This window comes from Nannospalax galili, unplaced genomic scaffold (assembly GCF_000622305.1).
Source record: "Nannospalax galili isolate Female #2095 unplaced genomic scaffold, S.galili_v1.0 scaffold1217, whole genome shotgun sequence".
NCBI classification, from domain to species: domain Eukaryota; kingdom Metazoa; phylum Chordata; class Mammalia; order Rodentia; family Spalacidae; genus Nannospalax; species Nannospalax galili.
Window position 1 is genome coordinate 325743 of NW_008339068.1, and position 23905 is coordinate 349647.

General features: G+C 48.4%; 2 protein-coding genes across 4 annotated transcripts in view; both read right to left on the reverse strand.

Moving 5' to 3' along the window:
* Nucleotides 1-4753: 4753 nt before the first annotated feature.
* On the reverse strand, nucleotides 4754-17098 carry LOC108490881 (zinc finger protein 862-like). Of its 3 annotated transcripts, none has more exons than XM_017798367.2 (3): nucleotides 16965-17098; nucleotides 7827-7928; nucleotides 4754-7014 (listed from the first exon to the last, which is right to left on the reverse strand). In XM_017798367.2, exon 3 carries the CDS (start codon nucleotides 6436-6438, stop codon nucleotides 5209-5211), a length of 1230 nt encoding a protein of 409 aa, XP_017653856.2. In that variant the 5' UTR covers nucleotides 6439-7014; nucleotides 7827-7928; nucleotides 16965-17098; the 3' UTR covers nucleotides 4754-5208. The 3 variants fall into 3 exon arrangements, with proteins under 3 accessions (XP_017653856.2, XP_029419779.1, XP_029419781.1); XM_029563919.1 differs by lacking the exon at nucleotides 16965-17098 and adding an exon at nucleotides 16844-16901; XM_029563921.1 differs by lacking the exon at nucleotides 16965-17098 and having other exon boundaries at nucleotides 7827-8137.
* A 2839-nt stretch (nucleotides 17099-19937) lies between these two features.
* LOC103734718 (zinc finger protein 862) overlaps nucleotides 19938-23905 on the reverse strand; it is a 10281-nt gene continuing 6313 nt past the window's right edge. Inside the window, exons 4-5 of the mRNA XM_017798366.1 lie at nucleotides 22557-22658; nucleotides 19938-20852 (exon numbers count right to left, since the gene is read on the reverse strand). Coding sequence (XP_017653855.1) covers nucleotides 20377-20852; nucleotides 22557-22658 — 578 coding nt within the window. The 3' untranslated portion in view covers nucleotides 19938-20376. The remainder of the gene's footprint in view (nucleotides 20853-22556; nucleotides 22659-23905) is intronic.

Below are 23905 nucleotides of genomic sequence, written 5' to 3' on the forward strand. Positions count from 1 at the left end.
GCAGAAGGTGGGAAGATGTATTTTTTTTTAAAGTTGGAGTGGGGGAGAGTGGGAGAGCAGGGCTGTTAAAACCCGTCCTCTTTAGAGATCAAAGGGGAAGCCTGCTGTGTTGGCCAAACAGTGGAGAAAAGTCTGCTTCTCTTGACTTCAAAGACCAAGGTGCTTATCAGCAAGATTCCTTTTTCTCAGGAGCTTGAGAAGTCCTTGGGATCCTGTTGGTGAGGGGGCGGGGCTATCTGAACCTTAACAGTAAGGTAAATAAACCCTTTCCTCCCCAAGTTGGTAGTGGTCAGAGTGTTTTGTCACAGCAATGAAGAAACAAACTAGGACACCCAGTAAGTCTGGCTGATCTTCCCAGTAAGTAAACCACAGGGGAAATTCGGAAATGCCCTCTGACAGGAAGTACTAAGTAACAGTGAGTGCAGAGCACTTGGTTCTAACTCTCACAAAGTGTTGCATCTCCTCACAAGCACTGGCTAAAATCACTCAGTTCACTCACGATTCAAAGAGAAAAGAGATATAAAGACAACAGTAGAGTCACACTTGTGTCCTATACCTACCTCTCAACCCTGCTGAAAAGAAATCATCTTGTTAGCCTGGCTCTCAATTAGGGACTCGCAGGACAGACACGTGTATTGAAATAAACTCTGCTTTATTCATATAGCAAAAAATTAAGACTTGAACATGGCTTTTTAAAAACCTAATTTGCACATCATTGAATCCAGGAGGCCAGAATATCCCTAGCCAGGCATCCTTGCCCCTGGCTACATGGACGTCTGTGTGAGGGAATCATTGTCCACCCTATCCTGACCACACTTAGCATGCCTGGGACTCACCCTTTGTGGTTACAGAGAAGCTACAGTGTGGCGATGGCTCTACTCTACAGTGCCTGGCTGGAGAGGCTGAGCTCCCCTACCCACCCCCCACCCCAGTCTCCATGGCTTTTTAAATCAAAGTGCTGAGTACAGTGCTGGTTACTCGGAACCAGCCCTAGTGGGCATCAGTGATCAGGGAAGGGGAGGGACAAGGGCCGGGATGTGCACAAGAAGATGCTGCCAAGAGCCAGGCAGGGAAGAAGGGGGAGACCACAGCCAGGGCTCAGGCTAATGGGGCGGCACTTCCTCCCCCTCCCCTCCTCCTCCCCCTCCCTCTCCCCCTCCTCCTCCCAATGCTCTGGCTTGTTTTCTCCTGGGGTAAAACAAGGATGCCCCCAGGGGTTGAAATGTAGTAGCAACTTCTAAGAGCAAAGCAGGGCCAGCCTGCACACAGAAGCTCTTAGGTAGGGTGCTTGCCATGTGTCCACCTTGGGGACCTAATCAAGAACACTGCTTCCTTCCTTGAGCTGGCCAAGGGGCACGAGAGAGTGCTGACTCTGGCCTAGAAACCTGAACGGGGCCAACACCTAGGCTAAGTAGCATTTTCAGTTGCCCTGCTGCAAGGGGCCCAGATTTCTATCTGAAGCATCAGGAGGAAGCCTCGGGGTGCTGATGTGGAGAAGACAGGGCACCTGGCAGCCACCTCAGCTCTCCAAGCCCCATTCCAGAACCTGTGCCCACATTGCTCATAAGACTGGTGTCTTAATGAAGGGGGTTCCTAAAGAATGGGAGATGCTGTGGTTCCTCTCTGGGTGGAGGCCTATACCCCCTCATCCACCTGACCTGTCAAATCCTGGACTCGGAGGAGACATTGGTGGGTAGGAGACAGAGGCCCAGGCTCTGCCTGGGCTATTTGCTAGAGCTAGAGCCAAAGCCTGCCTGCTTCTTAATGGCAGGGAGAAGGAAAAGGGATTTCTGGCTAGGGCGGGAAGACAGGTACACTACACACTAAGGCTGGGTGCTACAGCTGGGAGCCAGGCTGTCTGTATAATGGTGAGGCACTTGGGTCCTTTCAGCACCTACTGGGAGGGAAATGTGCCTTGGTCAGGGGCTGTGTGTGCTTGCAGCACAGAGCAGGGGTCTGTGTGCAGATGGGCAGCAAACAAGGTTCCTGCCCCCCCGCCTTTTGGAGGCAGGGTCTCCCTGTAGCTCCAGCTGGCCTGGAACTCAGTATGTAGACCAGGCTAGCCTTGAACTCACAGAGATCTGCCTGCCTCTGCCTCCCGAGTGCTGGGATTAAAGGCATGTACCACCCCAGACAGATCATCCTAACCAGACAGGCAGCCACTGGGCCTGCAAGGCCAGGCTGTCCCTGGAAGAAATAGCTCCTCACTTCAGGCTGGAAGGGCAAAAAGGTGAGGGACTCAGGGCCTGGTAGTACCAGAGGCCTTTCCCTGAGCGTGGGAGTGGCTCTGAAGCCAGAGGACACCCACAAAGCTCCTGGGGAGTATCATGAGAAACCACAGCCGCTGAGCCTGGGAAATGTGATTGCATGTGTCCAGGATGGGGCATGTAGCTCTGAGTCGTCCCCAGAGCAGTCTTCAGAAGAGCAGATGCGCCTGTCCTGGGGACAGAACATGTGCACAGCACCTCTTCCTGCAATAGGTCTCTGGTGGCAAAACTGACACCGTACCACTAAGGCCAAGGACAGCAGTAGGAACAGCTAAATGCCCTAGACAAGCCCTTAGTGTGAGGTGCTCCCTGACTATGGCAGACAGGGGCCAGTACGTGGAGAATGAAACTGAGGCACAGGAAAGAGGAAAGCATTCATTACGGGCAGACCACTGTCTGCGCAGAGCTGGGCTGTATTCCAAGCCTCCCAACTCAGCTCAGTCCCCTCCATTCCTTAGGAATCTGCTTAGCAGAACAGTAGCCAATCCAAAGGTCTGAGGTGGGGAGGGGGCACCAGGCTCCTACTGGGGAAGCATGGCTCACTGTGCAGGAGCTGGTGAGACCACCTTTCTCAGGCACACTCTGCAGAGGACTGTGGTCTGTTTCATGCTGAAGGCAGGTCTTGAGGGGAGAGGGTCTCTGAGACTCTACTGCATGAGGCACAGCAATGGTCCAAAACGGCCAATCCTGGGGGCTTCTACACAGGGTCCCAGCTGGGCCAGGGTTGCAGAGAGCTGCTCTTAGCCACATTCCCACTCCGGGAAAGCCTCCTGCCAGCAGAATGTGTGTGGGATGAACTCTCTCATGATAACATTCTTTCTTGGAGAACCTCAAAAATGGACTTGAGGTTAGTATCTCTCTGGCATAGTTTAGGCACTGCTACACCTAGAGGGCCTTGTCCCTCAGATGCCTGCTTCAACTAGTTTGTCACTGTCCACTTTAGGGAGCTCCCCATCAGGATAGTCTAGAATGAGCCTCTCCCCATGATCAAGGGAGTCCCTGCACGTGCGCCTTCTCCAGGCCACCACTCTTCAGAACCACAAGGCCCTTGGACTAGTACAGGGTCCAGGAATCTTCACCTTGTGGTCTTTCAGAACCTCCATGGCTCCCCTCACGGTGTGATGGGCAATTTCTGGGCCACCGATTTCTCCTTGTAGAGTTCTCCCAGCCCCTCCTTCCCGAGTCCTGCATCCATGCAGGAGAGAATGCTATTAGACAGAGCAGGGGTGAGTGGCCCTCCCACCCAACTCTGACGAGTGAGGACAACACGCAGGACAGGTGCAGGGCCAGCACTGCCTCTCACAGCATTCATCTGTGCCTGCTCTGCTTGGTCTTTTCCCCTAGGCCAGAGGAGCTTCAAGGGCAGGGCGGGTCTTCAGGGGACGAGCTGCAGCATTCTCACAGTGCACAGGGGCTTCTAGAAGGAGTTATTTGGCCCCAAATGCCCACGAGTCCTGCCAGCGAGACATCATCACATATACCCTGCGGGCATCTCTATTTAGTTCCCTGCAGGTACCAGTTCCGTTGGCCCCGAGGAAAGAATAGCTTGCCCAAGGGCATACCTGCTGGCAGCTTTTCCTCCATCACCCCACAGGGCTGGACACTGAGAACAACTCCCGCAGTCCATGTGCAGGAGTAAACTCAATGAAGTCCCTTTTGGCTATCAAAGGGAAGGAGTCCCCTCCTACTCCCTGGCCATCTGTGGCTGGCTCCAGGGCCGCCAGGCTTCCTGAAGAGCTTCTGTCGCCCTGAGACCCAAGTCCACTGGGAAGGCAAGCAGCCAGGAGAGGCAGAAGAAGGGAAACTCTGTCCGGCTGAGCGAGCAGGAGAGTCTGAAGGACCCTCACAGGAGTGGCTGCCTTTGGTCTCAGCAAGCACTGGACAGGCGGAACTTTCCTGCTTCAGCTGTCAGTTCTTTGTCTGCCAATAAGATTGTAACCTTATCCTCGGGGCTGTGGCCAACAGAGAGCTTCCGGTGTGTTTTCCGGCTCTGCTGCTCCATGTGATTCCCATAGTCTAAACAAAATGCCCCGATTTCCCTTTACGCCCTCCTTCACAGCCATTCTGACCCACACTGCTCACTTCTGTCCTGAAAAACTCCTGCCTGGCCCAGTCAGAGTCCACTGAGCCCAGCTTGCCCTATGATGCCCTGCCTGACCTCTCCAGCCCTTATTTTCCAGCAGTGGGCTTCATCATAGCAGCATGTATTCTACTGGCCATACTGTTCTAAGTATGTTAACTCATTCCCATATGAAACCACAGTACCAAACCATGACACTGGCTTGTGCCAGGCACACAGCTAGTTGGGCAGCAGAACTAAACCTGGAGGGGCAGACAGGCTCCAAAACTGTGCATTCATTGCACAATGCCTGCTGCCCCCAAGTCTGTGCAGCTGGTCTCTCCAACCAGGTCACATACGCCTGTAGGCTGGCTCTCCTGTCTCCAACCCCCCCACCCCCACTGCAAGTGGCCAGGCATACCGCAGCACTCCATAGGTCCCACCTTTGTGGGTTGATTGCTCAGACTGATTCAGTGTGGGACAGGGCACATAGGAGTCTGTGCTTCGTCTCCCACACCAGGGACTTTGTGTACTTACTTGTGTGGGAACAGGTTGGCACCTGGGTGCAGGTATAGACATGACTGAAGTGCCGGGCTGAAGAGGTCCGGTACCAGTGCTGGATCGCAGGCTGGGGGTCGAATTCTGTGACTGGCACACCATTCACTGCCGTCATCATGAGTGTGTTGAGAACCTCGTTGGAGAGCTTGGTCCTCTCATCAGTCCTGATCCTATTCATGGCCTTGAATCCCCGCTCACAGCAGGAAGTAGAGATGGGCACGCAGACCACCACAGCCATGAGCTTGCTCAGCAAGGGGAAGCGGTAGTGCTGGGTCCGAGCATTCTTATACAGCATGGAGAATGGAAGGTTCTGGGAAGCAGCCTTCAAGCTCTGCCACTCCTCCAGCAGTGCTTCCTCACTGTGGGGAGGGAGAGCTCAAAATGCCTGGCAAGGCTGAGAATGTCATTGTTCCCAAAGCAGGCCAGTTCAACCCCTCCTGGCCAGGCCATGGTGTCTAACACCTCCATATTCTTGAGCTGGGGGGGACGGTCTGAACCAAACCTCTGCTGGAGGTACTCAACCCCAGTCAGGATCATCTTCTCCCTGTCTGTCTGGAACCGCAGCTCTGCTGTCTCCACTTTGTCCAGGGAGATGCCATGGAGCCGCCCATCCTGGAAGCTGGCATTGAACTCTTCTTCTTTGGGCCCTGCCCGGTGGCAGAGTCTCTCCAATGCCACATAGGCATGAACCAGTGTGGAGTTCACCTCTGTGACCAGCACAGGCTCCTTCTGGCACACCTCAGACAAAGGTCTGTAGATGTTCAGGAAGTCCAAAAGGAAGTAGGAGAACTTGATGAAATGGAAGCCCTTCATCAGCTTCAGCATGCCGTTGGCCCTTTGACCAATCTGGCCCCCAGTTTCCACCACACTCTGGAGGTGCCTAGCTAGGGCAGGCCAGCTCACGATGAGTGCATTCAGTGTGCACTTTCTGCTGGCCACCCACCTGACAGCGTTCAAGTCCTTCAGACAGATGATTTCCTGCCCTAGCAGAGATGCACAGTCCCACAGTTCATTTAGCCTCTTGTTAGAGCACTGGTAAAACTTGAAGATGGTTCGGATGTGCCGGTCACACATCCTCACCAGATCGATGCTCCCACAAGCATCCACCACAGCCACATGCAGCTGGTGGGCTATGCTCCCACAAGCATCCACCACAGCCACATGCAGCTGGTGGGCTACACAGTACACAGGCAGCAGCTGAGGAATGATCTCCTGAAACTTTTCCACAAGTCCTCCCTTGCATCTGAGCATGGCAGACCCATCAGTCCCTAGACCCACCACCCAGCCAGGCTTCCAGAAAGGGATGTCCAGCTCATCCAGGGCAGCGATAATGGTTTCAAAGTACCCATCCACTGTCTCACTGGAGAGAGGGGCCAGGGTGATGTACGATTCCTTCACTTCCATCTGCTTGAAATAGCGCATGTATATTCCCACACAGGCCTGGTCAGAGGAGTCCCTACAGCTGTCCAGCAGCATGCTCACACATGGGGAGCTTCGGATGTCAATAAGGAGTCCTTCTTCAGAGTCTCTGAGATGTACTTGAACTGAGTGCATGCAGTGCGATTTCGGACTTGCCTAATATCATGGTCCCAGTGTTCTGCAGGAGTTTCAAGACCTTCTCAAAGTCATTCAGAGGCCTGGAGTGGTAGGCGATGGAGTAGGCAGCATTGAAGAAGTGCTCCATGTTGGCCACGAGGTCGCTGGAGATCTCTGGGGCGAGGGCAGGCTGAGGGCTGTTGTCTTTGACTGCCACAGTGTTGACACAGAGCTTATGTGCCTTGCTGACTTCACGGTATTTTAAAGTCTCTACTTTAAAAGGCCCAGTGTAACCTTGGACTAACCGGGATGATTTGTCATGGAGAGTTGGTCTTTCTTTGCAAACTGAGCAGAACAGCTTGGTCTCTTTGGGATCCATGACTAGCCAGGGGAACTGTCCAAACCAGGACCTCTGAATGGAACGAGGTCTATAAGTCCTCTGGACTTTCCTAGGTCTGTCCACTTCTATTTCACATGTGCTTGGAGGGCAGTCGGAGGTACCTGTCTCTACAGGAGCTGGAAGCGATGGGGGTTCTGTAGCTGCACCCTGGGTTGGGGTTTTGGCCTCTTTTACTGCTGCCATCTTTGTTTTCCCTTTAAACAATTAAACCATGCTTGGTTTTGCTGTCCTGAGCCCTGAGGTCTTCTAGCAGCTACAACACCCACATTGAGTCAGTGCCCCTTGTACAAAGAGAGAAGCTGAGCACGACTCCTCTGTCTAGAAGCCACTGTTGGCTTCTAGGAACGCTTCCCCATCACTACTTCTGAGGGCCAGTTCGGCTCCCCAAGAGTAGAGCGGATCCTTGTTTGTTCTTTCGCCATCCGCCCTCTACTCACCATGCTACTCTGGGATTATAAGAGCCCAGAAGCTGATGAGCTTGATCAGCCAGCTTTGGCCATAGATATTACCAGATGAACAGGTGGCTTGAATCTTGTGAAACTGCACAAATAAATGAGGTTAAACGCCCAAGAGTCTTCTCATGAGTCTCAGAAAGGAGGAAAGATACAGTGGCAATCAGCCATCAGCCAGAGATTGGGATATGCAAAGCATCTAGTGCTCACAAGCCCATAGAGCTGCCACTGTTCCCGGAGAAGGGAAGAGGGGAGGAGAGCCCACTGAGCTGGGCCACCTGACTCCTGGTGGCCACAGCGTCACCCATTTCTCTCCTCCCTGATCAGCTCCACCACAACTCCTTCCAGCACTCCTGGCTGTCAGAGGACTTTATTTCTTCTGCACTGTCCCAGGTTCCTAGACTACTCTAGACTCTTGGGCAGGCTTGGTTTCTTATTCATCTTTGTTTGCCTATTGCCTAGCAATACAATTGTCCAGGGTAAGTGTGGCTGATCTAACAGAGCTACGTGTGTCCCTGATGGTGCCTTTTACAACTTGGTGGGTCTAGACTCACCTAGGGGGTGACTTTTCCCCCACTTTAGCTTAGGGTCCTTGATCCAGGGTGTGGCTGTCTGTTCCAGTTTTAAGATCAAGTCTGGTTTGGTGGCAGCAGGCCCTGTTGCAGAAAGAAAGAGTCACACTATCACCAGACTGGCAGGGCAAGTTGCCCACTACAAGCTAGGCCTGGCCCTGCAATATGCAGGCATGCTTGAGGACAGTTAGCAGGGCAGGCTGAGAACATACTCATCCACAGTACCAAAGAGGAGGCTCTGGGAGAGCGGAGCCCTTAGCCAGGAAGAACCACTCCAATAGCCATTCACAGGAGTCAGGAGCCAGTGAGATGGAGGGACGAGCAGGATAAAACAGGAAGAGAAAGGCGCAGGGATAGAAAGGAAAGCCACACAAGAAGCTGAAGTCCCCACGCACAGCCGCCGTGTGTGAGCCCCACACCTCACAACCCAAACCAATAGAACCTCAGCTGGCTTTCATGCAGGTAGCTAAGTGCACATAATCATAATATCTGAACGAAGGGCCCTTGAAGAGATCTACCATTCACAAAGGATCTTGGAAACTGATCAAGAGACTGTGCCTTGGATTATAACTGCCTTTACTTAAAGTATGAATACAGCCTAGGGACATGCAAAAAATTGCTTCCTTATTTAAAGTAAAATATATTATCTCCTGTTACGCTGTTGTGTGTATATGAAGGTCTGCACAGACTTTCTTAAGAGGGCAAAAAGGCCTGGCGAGATGGCGCATCAGGTAAAGGCGCTTGCCACTAAGCCTGATGATCGGCATCCAATCCCTAGGACCTACATGGTAGAAAGAGAGAAAAGACTCCTGAAAATTGTCCTCTGACCTCCACACACAGGCCTTGGCATACACATTTGCGAATGCACACACACAAACATACATTAATTTTTTTTTTAATTTGTTAGAAGAGGGTGTATGTCTATGAGGGTATAACTAGTGTCTGAGTGCCTCTGGGAAGAGCCAAAGGATGGGAGAAGGGGGATTCATTTTCACTGTTTATCTCTTAGATCATCTGAATACGTTTATATGTACTACACAGATAGTTGTGTGTATCTACATATCTACTACTAATAAAAACTAAGTAAATTATTAAAGTGTGGCAGACTGAACAGATGTCCTTCTTGAAACATCTTTAAAATAAGAGTGACAGAATAACAAAAAAGAACAAGCCCAAGGGAACGTCTGTGCTAGAAACACTAGTACATTTTTGGAAGAAGGAAAGGAGACAGAAGAGTCCACAGAGCTCCACCGAGCACCTGTGGGGAGGTGGCAAGAAGGGGTGGTCGGTCTGTGGCACAGAAGCCCAGACCAATTGAGAAACCAGAGGCCTGGGTGGCTGGTGGGAGGGTGGGAGGTGGAGTCCTGGGTACGGAGTGGGCAGAGCAGGGAGACGATCAAAGTCTGAGCGGAGACCCCGAAGAATTTTGCAGCTATTCCAAGGAAGCCAGGAAACACCATCTCGTGGGAAGGAGAACTGAGATTGGGCCTGCAGGAAAATCTTCCAAGAGCAGCTACAGACCCCAGGACACTGAAAGCTGAAGGACGAGAGGTGCTGGGAGCAGAGGCACATGCTGTGTAGGCTGAGGGCCACAATGCAGGCATCAAGCACCCTGGCTGGGGTTACACCTTCCACGCTGGCCATAGAAGAGCTTTCCTATAGAAATGGAGCTGCCTTCCCTGCCATCCAAAGCACCAATGTGTTTTGTAGGCTCCTCTATGAGACATCCATGTTACAGATGGTCCCACGGGATCACCTGTCCTTTGATGATCCCAGCCACATACAGAGCTTTTAAGGTTTTACTCTTAAATAGGAAGGAAACTAGGGGAAAGTGTTTAAGAAAAGCCTCCAATATGAAAGAGACATCAGAACAAGCTGGAAAAGGTATCAGAGGAACTAGAGATCCTGCAGGGAGCAAAATAAAACTTCAAAATGGGAATTAAGAATCAATATTGAGGGGCTAGAAGGGCAGTTCTGCAGTTAAGAGCACTTCCTGTTTTTCTAGAGGACCTGAGTTCAGTTCCCAGCACCTACTTGGGGCAGCTCACAACCATCTGTAACTAGCTCCACAGAATCTGATTCCCTCTTCTGGCCCCTAAGTATATCAAACACATGCAGCACACACACACACACACACACACACACACACACACACACACATAACAAATACATCTAAGAAAGAGTTTTTATAAAGAACTAGCACTGAGAGTAAGAAAAGTCATGATGGCCGGGCATGGGCAAGTAATGAGTGCTCAGAAATAACAGCAAAAAGAGTAAGTTCTGCAGATCCGATTGTTAGAAAATCAGACTTGGGACTGTAAGAAACCAGCACAAAGAAAGCAGACACAAAAATGGAGAAGAGGGGCTGGAGAGATGGCTCAGCAGTTAAGAGCACTGGCTGCTCTTGCAGAAGACCCAGGTTTGAATCCCAGCACCCACACGGTGGCTAACAATCATCCATAACTCGAGTTCCAGGGGATCCAACGCCCTCTTCTGTCCTCTGAAGGCACTGCATGACATGGGTGCACTTACACACATACAGGCATAACATTCATGAACATAAAAAATTATTTTTTTTAAAAAACAGAGAAAAAGAAGCAAAATAGGCTCAATCCAGGACACCCAACATCAAAATAACAGAGTGCTGAAGAAAGAAAAGAAGGCACCAAGGGGAAGAAGTCACTGGGAGGTTAGATGAGAACTTCTCCCCAACAGGAAAGTGGGGAAGGGAGGCAACAGAACGGACGTTAATCATAAAATATTTCAGGATACCACAATCCATTTTAACAGCCTTCTGAGGAGGAGAATGACTGGGCTGTGTTCAAAGATTTACAAAGAAAAGGGGTATTCTGCTTCTCAGCAGCACCAGTAAAAACCCAACAGAGCAACACTTTCAAAATGCTGAGGAAATGATTTCCATGTGGAATTCTGTGCCCAGCGAACTATCAGTGAGTTGTGTGGATACCATAAAGGTCTCTTCAAATCTGTAGTGTCTAAAATAAAGTCCTTCCATCTACCCTTTATTAGTAAGTTAACAGACATCTCCACCTAAATGAAGATGGCAGGTCCAGGAAGAAAGAGCGTCTAAGGCCACAGCTGTGTGACTAGTTTGGTAACCGGTTGAGACAAAGCAGAGGAGAGGCAGGCCCAAGAGGGAAGCCTCCAGAAAAAGAATGAAGTCAGTAGAGCTCATGATATTTGTCCACAGGGAAAGACATCAGACAAGTTTCATAACTCTGCTGGAGAGTTTGGGAAGAAAAAGGGCAAGCACCAAAAAATAGAAAAATGAAAAGAAGTAAGAAAAAATCCATTTCCAGAGTGAAAAAGTTCTTCAACGAAGGAAGTATCACAATATAACTCAGCCATAAATAATACATAATCACAATTAGGCCGATAGCTTACACTGATGCTACCATAAAATCATGCTATACCTGTTCAAGAGGATGGAGGGAAGAAAAGTGGGTAAGGAGCAAATCCTCACCCTCCACAGTACAAATCACTAGCCAACATCTAAAACCAAAGCAGGAAGAGCAACAAACGCACACAGCAGGGCGTTCAAGTGTGATTCTGTCTGCCTGGTACCAGGGAGGTGGCTCAGCAGGTAAAGGTGATGGCCACCAATCATGATGACCTGAGTTCAGTCCCAATCTTGATGCCCTGAGTTCAATCCCAATCTTGATGCCCTGAGTTCAATCCCAATCTTGATGACCCGAGTTCAGTCCCAATCTTGATGATGACCTGAGTTCAGTCCTAATCTTGATGACCTGAGTTCAATCCCCAATCATGATGACCTGAGTTCAATCCCTGGGACCTACATGGTAGAAGGAGAGAACCCACTCCCACAGGGTGTCCTGTAACTGGCACATAAATGCCCACACGCATGCACACACACAAAATTAATAAATGTAATTTTTAAAAAAGTGACATCAGGGAGCCAGAGAGATGGCTCAGCAGTTAAGAGCACTGGCTGCTCTTGCAGAGGACTTGGGTTCAAATCCCAGCACCCACATGGTGGTTAACAACCATCTGTAATTCCAGTTCCAGGGAATCTGAGACCTTCTTCTGTCCTCTGCAGGCATTGCATGACACAGTGCACCTACATACATGCAGGCAATACACTCACACACATAAAATAAAAATAAATAATTTCAAATTATTAAAAAAGAGGCACCAGATAGTCCTCATTCTGATGTAGGACCATGGAGCACCTGGTGGGACAAGATACTGTCATTTTGCATTGCAAATCTCACTGAGACTACTTTGATAAAATCATAATTATGAAGCTAAAGCTTTAAAAACTGGTAGGATGGGTGTGGTGGCCCATACCTTTAGTCTCAGCACTTGGGAGGTAAAGACAGGCAGATCTCTGTGAGATGGAGGGAAACCATCCTGGTCTACACAGTGAGTTCCAGGCCAGCTAGGGCTATAGAGAGATGACTCTGCCTCAAAACCCAAATAAACAAAAACGTGTGTGTGTGTGTGTGTGTGTGTGTGTGTGTGTGTGTGTGTACAATGTGATTCTTTCTGTGTGTACATGAGTGCATCCAGGTATGTGAATACATACGTGCAAAGGTTAGAGACAACTTCATGTGTGAGTTCTCACCTTGAGACAGGGTCTCTTGTTTTTCCACTGCTTACACCAGCTAGCAGGTCAGAAAGCATCTAGGGGTTCCTGTCTCCATCTCCCAACTCCCTGTAGGAGCACTGGGATCACAGATGTGCATTACAGCATCCAATAGCATTCTAGGGATTCAAACTCAGGTCCTCAAACTTTCGTGACAAGCTTGGTCCAAGTATATATTACTGAACTTTCCTGGCTCCCCTCATCCCCAGGCTGCCAGGCCCACACCAAGAATCAGTTCTAAAAGGCTGCTGTGGTCCTTGGCTAGTTCTCCCTCTAGTGCTAGGCTGCCCCACCTGGAGGCACAATCACATGATCAGCCATGAGAAGCTGGCCTTCTGGATGTCCCTCAGGTGATTCTGACATTCCTGTCTCCTTGGCAGATCATCTTCCTGGTTTTGTTTTCCATTTAGTGATATAACTTCTCCCTGACCTACATGCAGCCAGGCTGTAGTTAAGAACCTCTCTCATAGACAGGCACTACTCACTTGAAGTGAATGACCCAATAGCTTAGCACATGATTCCTACTTTACTAGTAAAAATCCTTGGCTAAGGGGCTGGAGAGATGGTTCAGTGGTTAAGACCACTGGCTGCTCTTCTAGAGGACCTGGGTTCAGTTCCCAGTACCCGTAAGGTGGCTAATGATTGTAACTCCAGGTCCAGGAGATCCAATGCCCTCTTCTCATCTCCATGGGTATTGCATGCATGTGGTACACTTACATACATGCAGGCAAAACACTCATATACATAAAATAAAAATAAATAAATCGGGGCTGGAGAGATGGCTCAGTAGTTAAGAGCACTGGCTGCTCATGCAGAGGACCCAGGTTCGATTCCCAGCGCCCACATGACAGCTAACTACTGCCCATAACTCCAATTTCAGAAGAGTTCAATGCCTTCTTCTGACCACCTCAGGCATTGCACAACACAGGTGCACTTACACACGTGCAGGCAATACACTCATACACATAAAATAAAAATAAAATAGTTTTTTAAATAAATCAAAAAATTTTTAATCCTTGATTAGGGAGTTGGGGGTGACTCGGTTGGTAGAGTGCTTGCCTAGTACGCACAAAGCCCTGGGTTCCATCCTTAGCACCATATAACCTGGGCATGGAGTATGCCTGTAATTTGCACCTGGAACTTGGAGGAGATAAGAGCATCAGAAGTGCAAAGTCATCCTCAGCTACACAGCCTGGAAACTTCTCGAAACAAACAACAAAACGGTCAAGGAGAACAACAGGAAGAGAAACAAAAGAACACCGTGGGTCAGCCTGGCTGCTTCTGTTACTGACAAATATCCCTCCCTCCCCTCTCCCCTCTCTCCCTCTCTTCTCTCCCTTTCTCCTTCCCCTGCTCCAACTCTCCCTATGTAGCCCAGGCTGGTCTCAAACTCCTGATCCTTCAGCCTCTTGAGTGCTGGGATTACAGGCATACACCACCATGCTCAGTGATAAATGTTTCTTAACTTAGAATGTAATTTTGATTTTTTTTTTTTGGTCTTTTTGAGACAGGGTCTCTCTGTAGCCCCAGCTGACCTGGAACTCACTATGTAGACCAGGCTGGCCTTGAACTCACAGAGATCCACCTGCCTCTGCCTCCCAAGTACTAGGATTAAAGGCATGCGCCACCATGTCCAGCATAATTTTGATATTTTTTGGCAAGAAGCAAGAGACCTCATCGAACTTGGTCAAAGTGTGAAACTGGAGTTGAAAATATGGAAATAATAGAATAAAAGAGTGACTGGAAATTATACAGAGTGGTAAAATACTTCTAAATGAGTAAATCCATAAAGGAAAGACTAAAACAGGAAATGCTAAAGATAAAACAAGCTGTGGACGTAGCCAAGCAGTAGAGTACTTGCTCAGCATGCAGCGGGTCAGGGCTCCATCCCAAACACCAAAAAATAAAAAAATAAAAAACAAATAAAGGGGCTGGAGAGATGGCTCAGCAGCTGAGAGCACTGACTGCTCTTGCAGAGGAACTGGATTCAAGTCCCAGCACCCACATGGCGGCTACAAACCATCCTTAACTCCAGTTCCAGGGGATGGTGGTGCATGCCTTTAATCCCAGCATTCAGGAAGCAGAGGCAGGTGAATCTCTGTGAAATTGAAGCCAGCCTGGTCTACATAGCAAGTTCCAGATCAGCTAGGGCTATAGGAAGACAATAAATAAAAATAAAAATAATAAATAAAATAAATAAATAAATAATAGAATAATATAAAATAAAACAAAACCAAAATCTCTTCTCTATGAGAAGATGAATGTCCTTCATGGGTTCAGCCTGGTTAGCAAGGAAGCAAGGACTGTCAGGTACATGTGACAGGTGGGGGGATATAACCAGAAGTCTGCCGAAAAGCTTCAGTGTACGTCATTCAACTGCTAAAGGAATGAAAATTAATCTGACTTAAATCTGACTACATCAACTGAGATGCCTGTTTGAAAACAGGCTCAAGGGTTGGGGACGCAGCTTAGTGGTAAAGCAACTGCCTAGCCTGACCGCCCTGGGCCCTGATTTCCATCCCCAGCACTCCAAAAAAAAAAAAAAAACCAGATTCACTAATAATAAACGTTGAGAGGTGACAGGATCAACAGCGATGTGGGGAAGGTGTGAAAGAGCCAGACCAGACTATTAGCACCTTGCAAGGCACTGGCAGACCAAAAGCTGCAGTTCTAAACTCTCCGAAGTTTAAACTGATCTTATTTTACACATGGCACTACCTTTTTTTTTTTTTTTTTTTGGTCTTTTTGAGACAGAGTCTCCCTGTAGCCCCAGCTGTTCTGGAACTCACTATGTAGACCAGGCTGGCCTCTGCCTCCCGAGTGCTGGGATTAAAGGCGTGTGCTACCATGCCCGGCGGCACTACCATTTTAATATCAACACAAATGTGTCAACTAAGAGAAAAGGATTCCAGTTGGTAACCAACACAGAAAAGCAGGGATCTTAGAGTCCAATGCACATTCTGTGCACAGAAGAGCAGGATTTATTTTGGTCATTTACCAGCTAAACAATGAGGATTTGGGAGCTGTTTGCTCATCTGAAAACTATTACTGCTGACTTTCAGGACTGGTTTAAATGTTACACAGAACACACAGAAGGCTTTTGACACAGGACCAGCCCTTGGCAGACATTCAGGCCACAGTAAAAGCCACTCTAGTATTTCCAGACATAAGAATTAAAAAACAAAAACAAAAGAAACTTACCAATAAGAAACAGGAAGAACTCCTAGCTGTGCTTGGTATAAGCAGATCAGAGTGTTCTGAGGTAAGATACAAATCACTTTTAAAAAATCTAAAGATAATTTAAAAATTATCTGGGCAAAACTACCTCAGCACTGTGTGCTACTTTAAAAGGGAAACCCCAGCTTTTTGTACGTGGGTATGTAATTTGTTTGTGTGTTTGTTTGAGACAGGGTCTCACTCTGCACCCTGGGCTGGCCTGGAACTCACTATGTAGCCCACAGTGGGTTTGAACTCATGGTGGGTTTGAGCTTCCTGCCTCAGTCTCCCACCCAATTTATGTGCATTTTTTTCAAACGAATTTCCCCTGGTTCTTGCTGCTTTGCAGCATGGTAGTGTCTCTCTGAGGGCACACTGTATTCACATGCACCTGGGCCTAGGGGACAAATGTAAGACCTCTGTCACCACAAAAATGGTTACTTAAGTCACTTTTGAATGTCTGGGAGCCAGTTAGACAGTGTGAACAAATGGACTGGGGTATAGCACAGCGGCCGAGCACTTGCTTAGCAACATGCTAGCTCCTGGGTTTAAACTTCAGCACCACACATACATAGAAAGAATCATGGAACTGGCCCGGTATGGTGGCACACACCATTAATCCCAGCACTCAGGAAGCAGAGGCAGATGGATCACTGGGAGTTCGAGGCCAGCCTGGTCTATATAATGAGCTCCACGTCATCCAGGGCTACCTCGTGAGATCTTCTCCAAAAATTATGGAATTATGAATAGTAATAAAAACAAGTATCTAGAGCAAGAAATTGGTGATCCAGACTATAAGTTCAGTGTAAACAAAGGGACATGCCATCGAGGAGCCATAAGACTTCCTACCTTTCATTCTGCAAAAATCATTACTCCCACAAGTCATGAGAGAAGCTGCTGCATTCCCCAGGTGTGCATGCAACCTGCTCTGTGTTCCCCAGGTGTGCATGCAGCCTGCTCTGCGTTCCCCAGGTGTGCATGCAGCCTGCTCTGCGTTCCCCAGGTGTGCATGCAGCCTGCTCTGCGTTCCCCAGGTGTGCATGCAGCCTGCTCTGCGTTCCCCAGGTGTGCATGCAGCCTGCTCTGTGTTCCCCAGGGGTTCGTGCAGCCTGCTCTTCCAGCTTTGGTTACAGTATGCACCAGTAAAACCAAGACACACCAGTTCCAGAACATCCACAACTGCCTCCCATCTGGTACTGCAAGGAAGCTTCTATTCGCCCCCAAGACCTGAAGCGGAGAGCAAGAAACAGATGCAGGAGACATCAGAAAGCTACTGTTACCGTCATAATTCTCCAAGGCCCAGACCCGGTGGCCAAGATGGAGGCCAAGATGGAGGTGCCTCAGCACCAGCTGTACAGTGGAATGAGAACCCTTGAGGGGGTCTGTTTCCAGGCTTTGCTCATGCTACTCCGCCCTCTGTCCTGTCTAGGTGCCCTTCTTCCTCCAGGACACCTGGATTTGTGTCCCTTCCAACATTTCTCTGAAGATTCTTGACTCTTCCCTAGCACACCCAGCAGATTTCCCTGGTCCTACATCAGAGGCCCCAGAGCACTCTTTGGAAGCCTTCTTACGAACTCGGGTGTTTGACAGCTTCTCATCCAAAGGCCTGCTGCTGCCACAAGTCCACTAGTCCTGAAAAGCAGAGACCTTGGCTCATGCATGCTCACCCGGCATGTGGTAGGTATTTAGTGTGTGTGGAGGGTGGGTAGATGGACCAACAGGAAGATGAAGAGGCGATAGGACACAGTAACCCAAAGCAGGAGGAGTTCTGAGGGACAGAAAACAGGCTTACTCTGCCCACAACAAGGAAAGGGCAGAATTGAGAAGAAGGCTACGGTCACAGCTGCTTTGAGGTCCTGATGTCAAGTGACAGTGGCATCTAAAAGCCTACAGGAAGCATTTCCCAGGGAAGCCAAGAGCTCATAGTTCATCCTCATCACATCTCTGTACAGCTCCTTCTGCCGCTTGTCCAGCAGGCCCCACTCCTCGCCGGTGAAGTACACTGCCACATCCTCAAACACTGCAGGGAGCTCCCCAAACACCCGCGAATCTTCCAGCTGCCTCTCGTCAGGAGGTTCCTGTAACATAAATCAGTACCACCCAGCTCACCTCTGGAGTTAAGACACCATTTTACTTCTGTGGCTGTCTGGAAGCCTTTCTCCTGGGAAGCACCTAGATGTCTCGGTGCGTGCTGAGGAATGGATCCTCCACTGAAAGTCAAAGAATCAAATGCACGAGGCCCAGAATTAGTAAGTAAACCAAACGGGCTCAGTCGGATCCAAGGATCTTCAGGGAAGATATAAAACTCCACAGAGCTGCACTGTCATCTGGAGTCCCAGGATGACCCTGTACTTGGGTGACTGCAGTGGGGACCTCCTGCCTCCAGAAGCACCTGCCAGGATCTCCCAGGAGGACATGAAGGAAGGAGCAGCTGAAAAGAACTGAAGACCCTTAGAATCAGAAGTCAGCTCACACACGCCTCAGTGACCCTGTACTTGGGTGACTGCAGTGGGGACCTCCTGCCTCTAGAAGCACCTGCTAGGATCTCCCAGAAGGACATGAAGGAAGGAGCCCTGAAAAGAACTGAAGACCCTTAGAATCAGAAGTCAGCTCACACACGCCTCACCACTAAAAGACTGAGGCTGGAACTCACTATGCAGATGAGCTGGCCTTGAACTCACAGAGATCTGCCTGCCTCAGCCTCCTGAGTGTTTATTACCTTCTAATACTAAAAATTGACAAGAAGAGGGCATGAAAAGAAACTCTTGTTTCTCTGAATTCTGGAAAGCTCAAGCTTACTACCTTGTGCAGCCTCCTTAGGATAGTCACCATGAGGAACATCTGAGCTATTCACTGACCTCCCAAAGAGGCACAAATAGGATTTCTTGTAAAACTCTCCTTGCTTGCAATAGTTGAGAACTGGGGAAAGTTCTAGTGACTCAAAGATTCCAATGGACAGTTTCCTTAGCTTACCAACTTTCCAGAAACTTAGGAAATTGAAAAATAAACTTAAGGTGAGCACTAAGAGCTTAATGGGACCAGCAGAGTGGTAGGGAATGGAGGGAAAGCACCAGGCTGGTGGCCAGGGCTCTGGACAGAGGCCAGCACCAGTCCACAACAGTTGTGGACTCTGGACTCCAGGAAGTTCACTCCTTCTGAGTCTCAGTTTTCTCCCAACGTGGTGATTTAGTAGCTCTCACCCTCATAGCAACACTAGACACAGCACAGCACTGGCTATACATGTGAAAAACTTTCATTGTTAAAAAGTGCCACATGACTCCCAAAGCTAAAGCCATTTTTTTTTTTTTTTCGTCTTTTGGAGACAGGGTCTCCCTGTAACTCCAGCTGTCCTAGAACTCACTAGGCAGACCAGGCTGGTCTCAAACTCACAGAGACCCACCTGCCTCTGCCTCCTAAAGTGCTGGGATTAAAGGCATGCGCCACCACACCCAGCTTAAAGTCAAAAATTGTTAAACACTGATTATTAACATGGTCTGTGCTGAGTTTGCGATGGTGGATCATTTCTTGAGTTCTGTGGCTGTTTTGAATTCTGGATAATGACTATTCTTCCTTATGTCAGAAGTTAGGTTGATCTGTCCCATGAATTATGCTTTGCTGTCTACAAAAAAGCAGAAGACAATCAGGTGGGACAATATCTGCAAACGTGCAGTAACACCCACTGTGTTGAAAGCGTGTGAGCTTTCAACTCACATGGTAACACTACCACGTGAGTGCTAAGCACTGCTATGATGCCTTTCTGTTTTTGCACTCATTCTGCAATATAGGTTATAGTGGAGAGCTACCACAATTCAGCAGTGCCTGAACAAACACAGCCTTGCTCCTGGCATCGGTAAAAACCAAGAGTGAGCCCAATCCGTTCTCAGAACGTGTTCCTTCTGAGTTCTCATAGAACTGTTTCCCCTAAAAAAGAACTTTCTGTTTAATGAAACAGCACATCCAGTAAGAGGAACATGTCTTATCAGAGAAGAATTTTCCCTTTCTGACCCTTACTGACCCAGAACAGCACATGCAACCACAAACAGATGTTATCAATATAATCCCACCCGTTGCTTGCAACATACACTGGGGATACTTCATTGCTTCCAATGATATTTGCTGCTTTCAGCACTGACACACACACACACACACACACACACACGCACACACACACACACACACATGCACACACACACACACAAACACATTATTCTGGGTCAGGGACAAGGAAGAGTCATAGGAATTAAAGTTGTATGTTCAGTTTATAAGAGGAGCCCAAGGACTATTAAGATTGTTTACACCATAAACAGAGTGTTAAGCAATCTCAAAATGTCAGATTAACTTTGTTTACAAGGTTAGGTAAGATTCCCATTTTTAACAGGGAGCACTCTCAGAAAAGCCATTCCCACAATACATCACTTTCAGTATGTACCCGTTCTTTTTAAGATACAGAAATCACTACAAACACATTACCTGGCTGCAGAATTCAAGAGTGTCCTGGCATAGCATGCTGTTGCCTGAGTGACCGAGGATGTCACCAGCACGTCCTGTTTGTCTCAAATCTGACATGCAGTCTAGATACAACGCAGGCACGGCTCTACTCCTCACAGGGTCCTCCAGTTCAGCTCCTGGCGGTGACAGAAGCTTGGCCCCACCATCAAAGTCTCTCAGAGACTCCGGGGGATAGAACATGGGTTAGTGTGCAGTGAAGAGGGGCTCAGGACTGTCTGGGTCCTCTGCAGAACGCTCCCTGATGCTCTGGAGATGGGTTGCCCAGACGAGGTCCCTGGCAGCCAAGGCATTGACACAGGACATGTGGGCTTTGCTCTTGGCATGGTATTTGAGAGTGTCCACCTTGAATGTCCCTGTGTAGCCTTCTATTAATCTTGACCGCTTGTCCCTGACAGATGGGTATTCTTGGCAGGCAGAGCAAAACAGAGCTGTCCGTTCCTCATTCATGATCAACCAGGGAAATTGGGTAAACCATGACTTCTGGATAGACTGAGGCTTTGGGGGTTTCTTGTTTCTTCCCATCCAGTCTCCCTCAACGGTGCCACTCTCTGTACTGCAGCGGGCAAGGCAAACTTTCTTCTGAGGTGGTGGGTACCATCCACTCTCCTTGGCAGGACCCTGCATGTCCATTTCTTCCATGTAACCCACCTGAGCTTTTCCTCAAGAGGAAAGAGACAGATGGAATTTGAAATCCTATGGTCTGACAGCCAGCAAGTCTACAAAAGGTAGGATGCACTCAGTCCAGCATGACACTGCCCTGCTTCCTCTGAAGTATATCAGAGTTGAATTCTTGACTTTCACTCCCCTCAAACTTCCCAGGCCCATCTTGCTTAACCCAGAAGGAAATCAAAGACATGCTTTAAGCAAATCTTGCCTTTCAAAAAAATTTAAAGGGCAGATACACTGAACCAAAAGGACATCTTTGCACTTTGATCAAGGCCACCTGAGGCAGTGGCACCATATCAAGTTCAAAACTCACTTAGGATAAAACACTGAGGGCATGGAACTATACGTTAAGAGATCCTGAAAGCCAGAAAATGCAACTCTTACTCTGTAGGAACCTCTGTCTGGGGTAGGCCTGACAGAGAGGCCTCTGCTTAAATACCATAAGGCAAGGGAGCCAACCATCCCCTGGGGACAGCTACAGTCCCCAGATAGCTTTTGGTAAACTGCAATCTGTCTCCGAGGACAACAGTTCCCACTTGTCTTCAGGAAATGTGCTCCAAGGCCCCCAGTGATGCCTGGGCCCTGAACAGTACCAAACTCTCCATAGGCTATATCCTTTGCTATCTATACATACATGTGATAAATAATTTATAAATTAGGCATAGTACACAAATGACAATAACAAATAACCAAATAGAACAATGCGATAATATTGTAATTAAAGTTATGTGAATGTGATCTCTCCCTTCAAAATAGCTCATTGTACTATATGAAGTGTGGCTGACAGTGGAGGGGGTTGACTGAGACTGTGGAGAGACACTGTGGATTAAGCGGGCTACACACCATGGATAGAGCACTTCTATCTGGTGATGTGGATAGAGCATTCTGGACTCAACGTTCCTCTCTTATACCATGACACTTCAGAGCTGAAAACTCCCAGGACCTCAGGAAGATTTTTCTTCTTCAAGCTAAACTAGAAGTTTCTCTCTTTACCCCTCACAGGAAATGAAACAGACAACTTTAACTCCCTAGAGCTACTTCTCTTTTTTTAAATATTTTATTATTTTTATTTTATGTGGATGAGTGTATTGCTTGCATGTAGGTAGGTACACCCATGTCATGCAGTGCCCACGGAGGTCAGAAGAAGGTGTTGGATTCCCTGGAACTGGAGTTACTGACAGTTGTTAGCTGCCATGTGTGTTCTGAGAATTGAACCTGGGTCTTCTGGAGAGCAGCCAGTGCTCTTAACCGCTGATCCAGTTCTCTAGCCTCTGGAGCCACTTCTTATGCACCGATCTAAGTTTAGATGCTCAGTGGTCAAGGACTCAACATTTGTGTTCCAAGTCAGTAGACCAGTCTATAAAATCAAGCACAAGGCAGTTAACAGTCTGTAGGCCCAAAATGAGGAGCCACGCGAGGAGAGACGAAAGAAAACAAATAGAGCTCTGTGTCTCTTTGCAGTCACAGAAGTCCAGGGATTCTTGTGGTCCATCTGAGAAAACCACAGAAGAAAGCAAACTTTGTGGCTCTGATTCATATAGGATCTTGTTCCCTACCTCCCTCTCTTCATGGTGGGAGGCTCTGGGTTAACTCTGTCATCTGGCCTGGAGAACAGGCAACACAGATGAGATTGGTTCCTATTGTTCCTGCCCTGCTCCCTGTAGTAGGTACCGCCTCTAAGCACAGACCACACTCACCAGGGTGATGGTTCAGACTCCTCTGGCCCTGGATGTTGTCTAGCCATGTCTCATTCCCTTGCCCAAACCCACAGAACAGTTCAGGATTGGCAGGAGTTGGTCCTGAGTTAGAAACAGAGAAAAACAGTGTGAGGGCCTGGTTCCAGGTCAAAGCACTAAGAGTAGGGAAGGGGCTCTGCCTGGGAGTCCTCAGTGTTGTGAGACTGTAGGTGGTTCAGGAAAGTGGCAACCAGGTGGTTTGGAAAGTTAGTTATCTGTGAGAACTGTGCCCCCAAGAGACGAGGGTGTAAAACCAAGGCGGGTACAAGCAAAACTAGAGTAGTAGTAACATGTCAATTCGCACAGAGGCAATCTGATGACTTAACCAAGGAAAGCAGAGCTGGCATGGGGGCTGTGCCACATGGAGGGCTCAATCCTGTCGGTCTGGCTGCTCACCTCCAGAACTGCCACACAGCCCCATTTGTCAAGAGATGCCAGAGATTCACACTTATATGTGGAAACTCCCTGTGGCTCAGTGCTGGCAACTTAAGCATCTTTAAGGAGCCAAACTAAAACACTGAAGGGTAAAACAGCAGAGCACAGTGAACGGAAGAGAGCCAATCTTGGAGCCAAATCTGGTCATGAACTACTGCTTTGCAACTTGAAGCTGCAGGAAATCTGTGGTTTTCAAACATTATTTAGCAGCTATAGAGAAGACCCAGCCCAGCTACAATACCTCCACCCACCAAACACTGAGATCGTAGCTCCCACACTTTCATCCTTCCCTCCTGGAGTAAGAAGGCCATGGGAAACAGTCATTAAATTGCAGTCAACAAACACAAGTTAATTACCCTTCATCCAAAAAGCTCGGGACCATGGGGCGACAGACATAGCTCAGTTGGTAGAGCACTTTCCTAGAATGCACAAGGCCCTAAATTCAACACTGCATAAACTGGGTGTGGCAGCACACACCTGTAATACCACCTCCCAGGGAAATGGAGGCAGGAGGATCAGGAGTTCAAGGTCATTCTTGGCTACACAGGGAATTTGAGGCCAGCCTGAGCTGCAAAAGACTCTAACAGATTTTGGAATTTTTTCAGAGTTCTAAATAATTCCACTTTACTAGTAGAATACCCCAAACCTGAAATATTCCCGAATCTAAAATCTTTGAATGTAGGTGACTGTCTAAAAGTTTCAGACTTTGAAGCATTTCAGATTTTAGATTTGGGGGTTATGGATATTTAGCATATGTGTGCACATACATGTTGAACATAAACACTTCTGTCTTTGGTACAGAAGGGACCACAGTAGTGGAGAAAAGTGAGGTTTACCCATTAAACACACACACACACACATACACACACACACAC